Raw genomic sequence first — 14,056 nt, 5'->3', positions numbered from 1 at the left:
GATCATTAATGAAGATATTGAACAAAACCGGCCCCAGGACCAACCCTGGGGGCACTCCGCTTGATACCAGCTGCCAGCTAGACACAGAGCCATTGATCACTATCCGTTGAGCCCAACTATCTAGACAGCTTTCTATCCACCTTATAGTCTATTCATCCAGCCCATACTTCTTTAACTTGCCGGCAAGAATACTGTGGGAGACCGTATCAAAAGCTTTGCTAAAGTCAAGGAATAACACATCCACTGCTTTACCCTCATCCACAGAGCCAGTTATCTCATCATAGAAGGCAATTCATGACTTGCCCTTGAGGAATCCAGACTGACTGTTCTTGATCACTTTCCTCTCCTCTAAGAGCATAAGAGCTTAAGAGCATATTAATGAGCATATTAAGAATGCCCAAATCATCATTACATTAAGGTCATACATCAAATGAAAGGCATTATTTGCAAATCTATCAGAAATTACCTTCCCAATCACACCTACCATGACCTTCCGCTTCTAATAGTCTAGGAGGCATTCACATCTGACCCCTTATAGAAACATTAAGCAAATTATATTACAAGTTGTTCACTTTAAATTGAATGCATATGCTTTAAATAAAATTGCATACAGAATTCTACCTCCTGACAAAACACCACTATATAATTTTTAGGAAAAATTCTGAGTCATTTCCTGTTTATGAATGGATTTGCAATCCAAGCAACCTCTAAAGGCAATGCCATTTTACAGCAACAGTAGGCAATTGTGAGATGATAAACATTCTTTTGTGGTACATAATGGAAATTATACAGGCAACTGAAACAATTCAATCACCTTTTATCAGGTTGTCCTAACCAGTCTGAAAATAGTCATCTTTTCAAGTTACAAAGAGGGGCCTTCTAGAATGAACTGTTAAAGTAGATGCAAATCTTGCAACAGGATTCCATGGCCAAACAAGCTTACTGCACTGGAGACCAAAGTTAATGTCAGCTAAAATAACACTGTTGCTATTAGAGACGGGGTTTTCTCCAGAGATTTAAAAAAAAATCAAAATGCAAAGATGTCAAGAGATCTTTAGTAAAATATAATTAACTTCCTTAAAGTTACACCTATTCTGTGCATGAAAATAAGCTAGCAGTAGCCACACTTTCTTCGAAGTAAGCTCCATGGGGAAGGTTCTAACAGTCAACAAGGACTCCATTCTTCAACTTTAATGGCCATGTTTTGACAATTTGAGGCTCACATGCAAAAAATTGCTTCCATGTGTGTGGGTATGTAACCTACATACCTTCTGGGTGTGGTGTTCTAATGGCACCAAGACCACTTACAGAGAGAGATAAAATGAGTCTGCTCTACAGCCTTAGCTAACAGCCAGTTGGCTTTTAGCTCATGCTGTAGAGGCTCATGCACTAAGTTTCAGAAGTCCCCAGTTCAATCCTGCCTGCCGACGACCAGAGTCTGTCAGTGTTACATGTACTTTTACTGCTGCTAGGCATGCAACTAAGGACACAGTATATGCACAACCAACTTCTTAGCTGTCAAACTGGGTATTCTGCAAAAACAACTTCCTAGATTGCACACAGACTTGCATGAAGGCCTCAGTTTAGAGGACTATTTAAGTATGTTCTTAAGTTTAGGCAGGTAAGCAGTCCTACTGACTCCAGTGGAACTACACACAAACATCTAACTTTAAGCATGTGAAAGTCACTTGCTGCATCAGAGCCTAAATGCACTGAAGACATTAATCAACTCAAGTAACCATTAAAAACTCTTATGAGGTTATTCAAAGCTCTCATGTTACTGCTACACACAAATTTAACAATGTCATCACAAAAGGGTCATAAAACTGATATGCCATTTAGTTCCAGCCACTTGTTATTCAGGACAACATACTAATTCTCTTTAATTATAAACAGGTTTTAACTAAGGCCCAATTTTGCAACTGTCAAAACAATTTCAGTATTTTAATTCTTGGTTACCATCCTAAAACGTTCTCAAGGAATCTGTTTATTTATGAACTGGTAAATTTTCAGTTAAATGAATCCTTGCCATCTTTATCCTCACTATAGTTTGAAAGTTTAAGGTTACATGTGATCTTCTATTTGTTTACTTTTTTAAAATCGTATCAGTCCAATATTTTTTCCAAAGAAGTCGTCCTTTAAAAAAGGATTGCCTTTGCCCCCAATTAAACAAAGTACTTCAGCACATGCTTAAACACAAGTCACATGAGATTACTCATATGCTTAAAGTTAAGCATATGCTTCAGTACTTTGCCAAATCAAGGCTTTTGTTTCTATATCATGGCACTTTCTCATATATTGTTAACTTGTGAAAGGATTTCCTAATCATTTGTATTTAGCAGCAGAATACTGACCCAGAGCACCTGAGGAACCTCTCTTACCACACTGTCCATAGGCTCCTAAGACTGTCCATTGGCAATAGCATAAGCTTTCAATTGACAGTATGGTCATAGACGTTTAAAGGTTATTTTTAAAGCATAATTTAAATATTCTAAGTCTAGCTTTCCCTCCCACACCCTTTGTTACACACTTGCAGTGAAAGGGAGGATTCTTCATATCACAATTCTATCTCTGTATCTTCTTGATTTTGATTTTAAAGGATTAAGACTGACTATCTTCACCATTTCCTACCCAGATAAAAGATTCTTTAGAATAAGTGTTAGCATCCATGTCCGTTCAAGAGAGACTGGCTGAACTATCACCATAGCAACACAAAGAAGCCTTGAAAACTTGCACTGAATGTCAATACATCATTTTTTAAAAAAAGTTTTATTACTACAAATTTAAACAATGGATCCATTATATTCTAGACCAAGTATGTTTACAAATCTGGGAGGGAGGGAGGGAGGACTAAGAGAGGGCTGGGGACCGCCTACTTTCATTCTGATTATTAACTTTTGCTGAGAAAAAAAAATCCTTTGCTGCATTGCACAGTGTGCTGTGGAGAAGGAGAGGAAAGGATTCACAGAAAGTAGCTTCTTATTACTCACTTAACATTGATATCATGCTTCATCAAGGACAGAACATAGGAGAAGTCACAGCCCTTACCCTAAGGAGATGATAACTTACCCCCCTACCAAATGCATCTGGCACAGGAGCAGAGTAATGTGTAATCTTGGCACTTCCCTAGTCTCAAAACAGCATAGTTAGATGGCCAGAGCATAGTTAAAGCCCTAAGCCCCACTCTATAACTGTGATTAGCACCATGTAATAGGGATTGGGGCATATTGTTCTTTTTTTTCCTTCTCAGTGAAGCAGAGGATATCACCTCCAGAACTTTTTGAGCAATGACTCCTTATTGCCAGCAAGAAGCCCTAGGAGTCTGTACTCAGCTGCTTAATGAACAGCTTTCTAATTAAATATTTACGAGCTCCTCCAAAACAAAAATCATTGTGGGGGGAGATAAAACTGGTCTTTCCCCCACCCCAGTCCCACTGTATGTTGGCTTAGGAGCTCTTCAAAGAATTTGAACTTTCCTGCTACCTCTTCTGGCATGTTCATTTGCTGCTTACAGTAATTAAGATAAACAAATACCATATATTATTTAAAAACCTTAAGCACTTTTGTTCCCAAGACATAACAACAAGGTTAATCAAACATGAGGCAGTTCAAACTAAAGGCCTATTCTTGTTTTGTGTTTCCAGTCTGCATAGATGCTGTGTCCTGAAGATGCTACACACAGCTTGACGATGGGCCATATTTACACGCCAGGTCATATAACATAAGTATCTGTCAACTAGTAACTGTTAATATTATTAGCCCTTATCATAGTTGAGAACTATGATAGTGACCAAACCAGCAGACAAAGGGAAAGCTATCTGGTTGTCGGATTTCTGGGACAGTATAACTGGCCTCTCAGTGGTAGCGAGAGTGTGATGTTTGTTAAGGATTTCAGTGTTTTGTTTTTTCTCCCTGAAGCAATCAATGTAATAATCAAGTGTATTATTTCATCTGCTGAAGGTCATCCAGTTAGAAGATTATTTTTTTCTTTTGACTGTTGGTGGGGACATGTTTGTTGTGGGTGGTGGTGTCTTTGTTGTGAAAGTATACTTTGAGATGGTGAAATAATTCTCCTACTTCTCCACATGTTGGTATGATATCAGGTTCTATGGAGTGAGGAGAAGTTCAGTTCCTTGGAGAGTACAGATAACTCAGCTCCAGTTATAGAGGTAATCTTGATGAGTTGAAGATGATGGGGGGGTCAGGCAGTGTCCATGTGGTGGGTCCTGGTGCCATGGTTTCACCCAGAGGTAATGTGAATTATGGAGTTGTTTTAGTTGATTCCACTTTTTGTTTTTGTGTTGGATGGCTGTCATGAGGTTGTTTTGTTTTTAGTAATTTTGGGTTTCTTGCATGATTTTCAGGTAAGTTTCCTGATTTTTTAACTTCCAGTGTGTTGGAGTATGCAATTATTTCTTGTTTGAGCTAGTCCCTTCTGGAATATGTGAGGTTTAGGAGGTGGTTCTGCATATTTGGAGCTGTAGGTTGTGGCCAGAGGGATCTAGATGGTGAGTCCTCTGGGGATGGTATTGTGTTTCTTGTATTTCCTCAGGAAGTAGATGACATGGTTAAGTTTCGCCTCCTTTTTCTTCATGTTGTGGAATTTCCATTTTACACAGCAAAATTCATATCTTCCACTGTTAGCAGTGTTGTTGCAGCTGTGTAAGTCCCAGGACATTAGAAAGAAAAGGCAGATGAGGTAATATCTTTTATTGGACCAACTTCTGTTGGTGAAAAGACATGCTTTTGAGCTTACACAGCAGTCTTCAGGATCTGTGAAAAGTACTGAGTGTCACAGCTAAACACAAAGTGGAATAGATTGTTTAGGATAAAGAGTTAACACATATTGTAAGAGACAATCAAGGATCACCCACACTTACTTACACAGATCCAGTAACCACTCCGAACACACCAAGAAATCTCTTGTCTACAACCAGGCACTCAGATGCCACAGAACATAATCCAAGGAAAAAGTCTGAGATATATACCTTAACATACTTAAAACCACCTTCACCAAACAAAGACACTCCATCTAAGAAGTAGATTGCATTATGAAATGAGCCACCCAAATACCTTGAATAAACCTGCTTTAATACAGAAAAACAACAACCTCCAAATACAAACCCCTAGATGCCCCCTACCACTCACACTAGTATCATTAAACCCCATATTCCTTCCTGAACCCCCCTCTTCCAGCCTTCAAACAGCTCACCAAGCTCATCATTAGAAGCAAGGTCCCCACAGATCAAGACATACCAACTGAAAGTGGCACCAGACCCTGCCAGAACAACAGATGCAAAACCTGAAGACATATCTTCACGGTTCAAATGATAAATAACCCCCACAGCACACCTTTCAAGATCCATGGGTCCTACACATGCCTATCACAACAATGTGGTGCACCTCATCAAGTGCGCTAAATGTCCTAACAACAACTATTTGGGTGAAAGAAGACAATCAATATCCTCTCAAACGAATTCACACAGAAAAATGATGAAAGACAAAAACACTGCATCACGTGTGGGCAAACCCTTTTCACAAAATGATCACTTCATATCTGACCTCTCAGTTCTTGTCCTCAAAGGAAGACTGCACATCATCTTAAAAACATTGGTCTGGGAGCTTAAATTCATAACTTTGTGAGATACGCCAAATCGTTGACTGAATAGAGACTCTGGATTTGTAGCCCATAACAACAATTCATAACCAGCTAATTCCCTCTTTTGTCCTGTGACAGCAGAGGTGTTAACTGCCCACTTCACCTCAAACAGTCTCTTACAATGTGTGTTAACTCCTTATGCTAAGCAATTTGGTCCACCTTGTATTTAGCTGTGACACTCTGAGTGCCTTTCCCACACCTGAGGAAGAGCTCTGTGTAAGCTCAAAATCATGTCTCTTTCACCAACAGAACTTGGTCCAATAAAAGATATTACCTTACCTATCTTGTCTCATTTATATTATTACACATTTTATTTGGTACTTATATATACAGAACATCCATTCCTAGCCTTAAAAACATATAGCATACTTTCCCATTAAGTATGTTCACTTTATGGTCTTCTCAACAGGACCATTTGTATAGCCGTGTTTCCATCTCGTCATACCACACTACTGCCTTGTATCATTATTGGGGAGCACACCCTCTTTCAACAGTATTTAGTTATTTATTTCAATTTTATTTACCTCTATACACACCCAAAAATATTTTCAGAAAGATGCTGATGAAGTAGGCATTCACCCACAAAAGCTTATGCTCCAATATATCTGTTAGCCTTAAAGGTGCCACAGGACTCATTGTTGCTTTTTACAGATCCAGACTAACACGGCTACCCTTCTGATACTTGGCACAGAAAGCGTACACCCAAGATACAGTTAAATAGATTAACTCCTACATTCTATTCAGCAAACATCACCTATAGTTTAGTAATCCCTGATTTTACAATCTAAAGACTTGAACCTCCAAACTGCTCCATATAAATGGAATAATCCATCCATGCAGAGTTGAAATGAAGTCAGTGTGGTTCTGTATGGAGCCAGGAGCCTGACAATGCAAAGCCAGTTTGCAGGCTTGGCATCTATGAGGGACACAAACAGAAGACAGAATGGGATATCTAGATGCAGGAACCCATTAATGGGTTTCTGTTTTCCCCCCAATTCTAAATTCTCTATTAGTGGCCCTCATAGAAAAAGGAAATTTTAAAGGAGATATTGAATTAAAAGAGGGTCAGAGCTTAATGAATGGGGATGGAAATGATGTTTGTGTAGATAATAGTGTGAAAAAAATGTGTAGAGACAGGAGAAAGAAACGAAAGGAGCATTAAGAATGGTGTTCCACAGCACTCAGCCATTACGCCTTAATCCTCCCAGTAAACTGTAGCCTTGTATTTTATTTAAAGTGAATTTAGTAATGTCATATTACACCACCATGGGGTTCGGCTCTGGTGGCTACAGTTTCGAGCTCAACAAAGTGAAAGCTGCTCCGGAGACCTGTTTAGATTTAGAGCGTCTAGGAATACACAAAGACCAAGGATAGTGACCACACATACATTCACAAGTACAAGATCTAGGCCATGTCTACACTAGCACTTACGGCAGCAAAACTTTTGCTGCCCAGGCATGTGAAAAAACACATCCCTGAGCAACGTAAGTTTTGCCAGCATGAATGCTGATGCACACAGCGCTGTCGGTGGCAGATGCTCTCCTGCCAACACAGCTACTGCCACTCATTCAGCTGATATTATTATGTCAACGGTAGACTCTCTCCCACTGGCAGGATGCAGCTACACAAGCACTCTTACAGCAGCAGAGCTGTATCAGTACTGCCGTGCCACTGTATGCTTCTAAATATAGACATGGCTCTAGTCTGTTTGACAAGTTTTATTAAAGTTACAATTAAGGTTATGATTACCCAAGCATATAAAAATCCTAAAAAGACCTATGCACAAGTTACAAATATAGTTATACTGACTTCCTTAACAATATTCTTAGGATCTGATGGATGCCTTACCAATCAATCATCAGTAGAGGGATGATACCTGCTAGCATTTTCCTGTAAATAATTAATTGTACCTAATTCGAGAGCCCTCCTTTATCTTGTGATTATGACTACACTGACATTCTGTGCATTTCACAGAGGTGTCCATTCACTTTTTCCTCATTTGTATTGTGTCCTCCAAGAATATTGGGGCACTCCATTTTTCGTAGGTTGTTTGTGGTTCCTTTTATTCTCATGAGGAGTTATACAGATGGTGCACCCTGAGGTTAGGGCATGTGTTAGAAAAATGTGACTATCGGGTATCTTATAATAAAAAGTTAATCTTGCCTTTAATTTTTCACAATACCATTCATTGGTAAATCTTTTCTCATAATTTTGTGGCATAATTCTTTGGTCACTTATGTCAAGGATTTCTTAAATCTATGGCCTAGTATTGCTAAGCTGACATTTTACAGGCCTCAGCTTGCAGGCTTTGCGATTCAGTCCTAATTACTTAGATACCTAATACACACATATGTCTAAATACTAATCAGTCTCATACTTCTATAATCCTACAACTTAAATCTATTTAGCATACAATGACTATATATGACATGACACGTTAGTTAATCATATCACACAATAAATGAATAATAAAATTAAGTAATTGGTTCCAAAGTGCTTTAAAAACTTAAAGATAATTTACTGAAATCTTAATCAAACATGTGCTCAGCAGTTCTGGAGATGTGTTTCCCTTCTGGCCCCCTGTATAGTTTGGGAGATGTACTGTTACAAATATACTAATAGAGTGGTAGTATTTGCTTTCGATTCATGTGGATACATTCAAATATGTGTCAGCAGTCACAGTGCAAGAGGTGCACATTCTGAAGTATGCAAATCTCTACAGTATCAGAGGTTAGAGCTTATTACTGAGACCTGTGTGTGCATGAATTTCCAGAGAAATTTACGATTGCCAGGGTGCTTTCAAAAACATCACCAGTGTGTTTTTAAAGGGGGGGGGGGAAACAGACTTGCTAATATCAAATAAGTGAAGGAAAAAGTCAACCAAGAAGCATCATTCATTCCTTGAGCACATACGGAAATTGCCTTAGCCCAAATCCACAAGAGATTACAAAGGTGAAACTGCAGATCAAATCAGTAGTGGAGAAGGTAGAACAAAGAACACTGTAGGTTTGTCTCTCAGTGGAGAGAAAATACGAATTTACTGTAGTGTTTCAGCCTGAATACTCTAGATCCTAGTCCAAAACTTTGAGTCCTAAAACCTTCTTGGAATACTTTGTATTCGGAAAGATACAGAAGAATATGATGCAGAATCATGTTCCTAAAATACCATTACACACTATATACAAATATGTTCCAATATTTGACTGAATGTAATAATAGCAAAAGTAATGTCTATGATATAGCTAATCATTTAACTATAGACAGACTCACAACAAATGACATATCTCAAAAACGGAATATATATTACAGTTGGATGCAGGCCTGAGCCATGGAATTCAGATCTTGATCTGGATCTGAATTCAAACTGCGTATGTAGGTTAGAAGGAATGGGGATAGACAGACTTCAGATCTGGTGTCGTGGGTCAGATGTGTTACTAGTTGCAATAAAATAGAAAGAGCGCAAATATTTCTAAGTTTGATCTTGACTTACCACATTTGAATCTAGGTTGAGGACCGGATTTTTAACTTCTTAACCGTTCAACGTTTGCGAGTGTTCAGACTAAGGTTTTGTGAAAATAGAACTTCTGATAATAAATATCCAAAATTAAGTTTCCTTAGTGCCAGCTGAACTGAAGATAAAGACTTTAATGCAGCCCGAAGATCTATCCTTGAGCAATGATGGTTGATATTATAGAATCCTAAATTATTTTTAAAATTACCTTGTGCATTTTGAAATGTATAGCCTACAATTCTAACTGCAGTGCTTTGTCACTGCACAAAGTATTTTCTTCTTTTCATTAAAAATGTGTCTTTTCCATTCTCCAAGGACTCAATTGTTAAGGAACAACCATCCTGCCTGGTATTTCAAGACAAATGCTGCTACCCGGTGCTGTGGTTATGATTCTCATCCAAAGCAGTGGTGCAAGATATCAAACTACAGTCTGTTTAATTTAATAGGATTTACTTGGAAGCCCACTACTACACTCCTGAAGCTGCCATCAGACCTTACATCAAAGCAGTAAAACAGTCACTGAAAAATACTGAAATATCGAAGTAGAGCAAAGCTTTTAGGAATGAATGGTCTTTATACTATCCATTACTGAATAGAAAGATTATGCAAGTATTAAGAATTATTTATATAGAAATAAAAAAAGTAATAAAACTCTTTAAAAATCTATTTCTTGGGATATGAATGTTTGTTGCCTACCTCACACTGAAGAACCATCTCATTACCACAACCACTAGAAGGTGTTTACTGTTGAACAAAAGAAACTTTCCCAGGCTCAGGCCAATTTCTGCCCTCAGCTATATAATCATAAATCTTGGTGACGTGGAAAGGAAGGGCACAATTTAGTTTTGCTGCTTAAATTGCAGTGGAAATGAATATTTTAACAACTCACTCACCGTTTGGCCACATCAGGCATTTTTGGCTCTTCTTTTTTCTTTGCTTCCCCAGGTGGTTCTATAGGTGTAAGTACTAAGGCAGCACAGGAGACTATGGACTGATATGAATCTTCCCGGCAAACTGTGAAGATAAAATACTTTGAGTATTACAAAGTACACTCAATGTCAATTTAAAATGTATATAATTGTGAATTACCATTCACAATACAATAAAAAAAGAAACACCCCAACACTACGTTGCATACCTGACTACACACCATCTCAACATAAGGGTTATTGTAATAAGCCTCACCCAGCATAGACACACTGATGCAACAAGATTACTTTAAGTTAGCGATGAGGTAGCGTTTCAAGAAAAGGATTATGGCAGGCTTAGAACCTAGAACTAATTGGTATATGGCAGGAATCGGCAACCTTTCAGAAGTGGTGTGCTGAGTCTTCATTTATTCCCTGTAATTTAAGGTTTCGCTTGCCAGTAATATATTTTCATGTTTTTAGAAGGTCTCTTTCTACAAGTCTATAATATACAACTAAACTATTGTTGTATGTAAAGTAAATACGGTTTTTAAAATGTTTAAGAAGCTTCTTTTAAAATTAAATTAAAATGCAGAGCCCTCCAGACTGGTGGCCAGGACAGGGGCAGTGTGAGTGCCACTGAAAATCAGCTTGCATGTTGCCTTTGGCACATGTGCCATAGGTTGCCTACCCTGGTATATGGGCTTGATCCAGCACCCATTAAGTCTTTCTATTGAATGCAGTAGGTTTTGGATCAGGCCCACCAATACATCCTCGTGGGCTACTTAATTTATCTTCATTGCTTAACTTCTCAGGAGTAATGGAGCAAAATTCTTGTGACCAATTTGCATGGAAACAGGCCACTGAGAATATATTTTATGATTCTATTGGTAGAATATGCCAATATTTTATTATCTGTGAAAAGTTCTCCGACATTTTGCTACCTGGTTATCAAGGAGTCTCTCTTTGTTCTGGCATTCTCATCATCTAAGGGTTCCCACAGATTATTTTCTATATTGTTATTCAACATTAACTGTCCACTCTTGCTTTACAATATCCTCATGCAAAATCCAAGATTGTTGTAAAATTCAGTATGTATTTAATCAAGTAACACATAATAGTCAATATTAAAAAGATTTATAAGGCATTGTAAGCGTGTTCGAAATAGAATAAATTCTTCATTTTAATGAATACATTTGCAATTAAACATGGGCTGGCCTCCACCTAAGTATGACCAAGTGGTCAAAGGTCATTCTGCCTCTGTTTCCCCCCTCTTCAGGGCCCTTTAAGAACTGATTGTCCACACATAGTTCAAACAAGCTCTCTCCTGGCGTCTACTTTATTGAGTCCTCTGGTCCTCTAGGCCTTAAGGCCAGTTCACTGTCTGTTCCCTGTTTGAACACGTCTTCCTGAGGCCTCCCTGCCTGAAGAGCCTTCTCCCACTTTTTCCCGCCTCTTCAGCTTTTTCTCTGCTGATTCAGGACGTGTAGAAGACTTCTTGCTCCCTGCAGTATCTACAGCCATAGCTGCAATCTCCTTGTCTACCCACCTCTATTGCAACTTCCTGCATTGTTTTTTACATGCGGATCACTTGATGCAACCCAGATGTGTCTCATCCTGTAACCAGGGCTGGCTTATCCCAGGGTCTCCAGCCTATGAGCATCCATCCCTTTGTGATGTAATGAGTGAAAAGCTTTGTTCTCTCATTCTCTGCCTTTTATAATCTTCCCCAGCTCTAGTGGCTAGATTGTAACCACAAAATCCAGTCCAATTAAGGGACAGTGGATAATGAATAACTGTGCTGGCCCAGGAGCAGGACAGGGATCTAATTGTGATTCTGAGAATAACAATTCAGATGTCTTATTCCACGGTGGAAGTATGCTGCATCAGCCCCTTTCCTGCCACAGATGACTGCTGCCTCCACCATGGCTCCACTCTGCCGGGTGCTACGTGATGGGATGGGACAGGAATGCATGGTGCAGAGTCTTGGCTTCACTCTTTCATCTGTGCAGGAAGAGGAATAGCAGCTCTCCCCCATGCAGACAGTCTGGCAATGTGGGTAAACCACACAGAGGAATAAGGGGGATATTTACTGTCTTGTGCAGGCATGCAGCAGAGTTCATGACTCTCCTGAGTGATTAAGCTGAACAGTACAGATGGCCCAAGCATGGGCAGATATCCAGGAGGTGTTGACAGGAAGAGAAGCTGTCCATTAATCCTTAGTGGAAATCAGGTAACTATTTTTGAATACACTTGACATCTTCCAGGATTTTTTATCCTTATATAATAAAATATTTGTGTCCCTTCTTGAGTCTGTCTAAACCACTGGAAACATAAAATGAACTAGTTTATAAAATGTCACTTCCATCTCTTCCTTTAAAGTGATGTCTATAACCTAGTCACTGTCCTATAGATTGACCAACAAAAGAAGGCTGACTCCAAAGACAAGTTGCAGCCTATGCTTCTCTATATACTTTATTTTACATCTGGGATATAAACTGTAGCTACATATGCATAAACAAAGAGGCAAATATTGTGTGTGCACCTGTGCACTGCCAAATGCCCTCTCCAATACACATGCAAAAATAGGACAGTACTGGACCAAGAAACCATCTTTTGCTCTTATTTTGTAACAGTAGAATGGGTGCCCTTCCAACAGCTATAGTTTCATACTGTCATCTTGCAACTTGCAAAGTGAACATCCAGAGCTATCTGATCCCTATCTAAAGATACCTGCAGAGGATATTCTGCCTGATGATTTTGATCAATTATTGTATTCTTATTCAAATAATCTTTTCCAGAAGAACTGCATATGAGTGGACCAACTCTTGAAATCTGACTACTGTAGTTTAGTAGGCAAGTGGTTTACTATGGTAGAATAACTCCCTTACACATATGGTTAAAGGTGAAGGTGAAGTCTCCTTAACCGTGCAGAGGTTTATTTGCCTGATCAAAATTTATTCTAAGTTTGGGACATTTGATCAACTGTTTCTTCTCCTTCCAAATTCACACAGAGATGCAATGTTGGCATCGTTTCTCAAAGCAACTACATCACTACCTTGCTATCTTGAATCTCTGCATACCCAGCAGTACATCATTATGGTACAGGTAATTAACTAAAATGTCATGAAAAGATGGCAACAAGGCAAGAAGCAATATTCATATCCTCTCCTCTTATCATCTGTTCATAAATTTCATTACAGAAATAAGAATATGCCTGACTGCAGGCTATCAGCTTTCATACAAGACTAATGGTGAAAGACTACGTACTTTTAGAGGACATTTTGCTTTCACATTTTCCACTTCTTGTTTCCCTCTAACAAAGTTTTTCCCCTTATATGTACTGTTGGCATGCACTTTAATAATAAATAATCATCGGTGTAATAATTTTATATAGTACCTTTTATCCTGAAGGATCCCAAAACCCTTACAAACCTCAAGGGGTTTGCATACCCATAGGGATTTAGCTGTTAGTTAACTATAGCCCTTTCTGGGGTCAAACAAAATCTCTTTGCAGCACACTGGGATGTTACACAAGTTAAGCCATTTCCAGCTGAAACTGTAGGGAGAATGTAGGTAAACAAAATATAATTATCTGACTTGAAATTTAGCCAGAACACTCCAATATAAATGCCCTCTCACTCTATTATTAAACTATTTGTTAAAGTAATTGCTTTATTTCATTCTATTGCCGTACTGACTTTTGTTTCTGAATGTATTACTGTATGTTATGGTGTAGATTTAGGATATGCTATTTCTGAAGCTGGGAAACAGTTCTATCAAATTATTTATGTGTATGTACTTTAATGTTTATTCCCCTCTGCATGTTACGGTTCACTAGCCATTACTAATGATACTTTTTTCCTGGTTATGTTAATTCTTTTGTTGTTGGATTTGGTACAGAGAGAAATTTGTGAAATACTTATTTTCAATTCAAATACTGATTCCAATTTGTACCACACCCACACTGAGTAACAA

The 14,056-nt window shown here is 38.5% G+C and overlaps 1 protein-coding gene across 5 annotated transcripts in view; it reads right to left on the bottom strand.

The window, feature by feature from the left end:
• Positions 1-14,056, bottom strand: part of CCSER1 (coiled-coil serine rich protein 1) — a 1,165,803-nt gene that overhangs the window by 871,390 nt on the left and 280,357 nt on the right. For all 5 annotated transcript variants that reach the window (XR_007773146.1, XM_050944018.1, XM_050944020.1 and 2 more), the window contains exon 5: positions 10,064-10,184. Coding sequence is in view for 4 of the 5 variants with exons in the window: in XM_050944018.1 (XP_050799975.1) it covers positions 10,064-10,184 (121 nt within the window). In the remaining variant the exon portion in view is untranslated. The remainder of the gene's footprint in view (positions 1-10,063; positions 10,185-14,056) is intronic.

The sequence above is a fragment of the Gopherus flavomarginatus genome, chromosome 3 (assembly GCF_025201925.1).
Source record: "Gopherus flavomarginatus isolate rGopFla2 chromosome 3, rGopFla2.mat.asm, whole genome shotgun sequence".
NCBI classification, from domain to species: Eukaryota; Metazoa; Chordata; order Testudines; family Testudinidae; genus Gopherus; species Gopherus flavomarginatus.
Note: the sequence above shows the minus strand (reverse complement) of the source record. Positions and strands in the feature narration are given on the sequence as shown.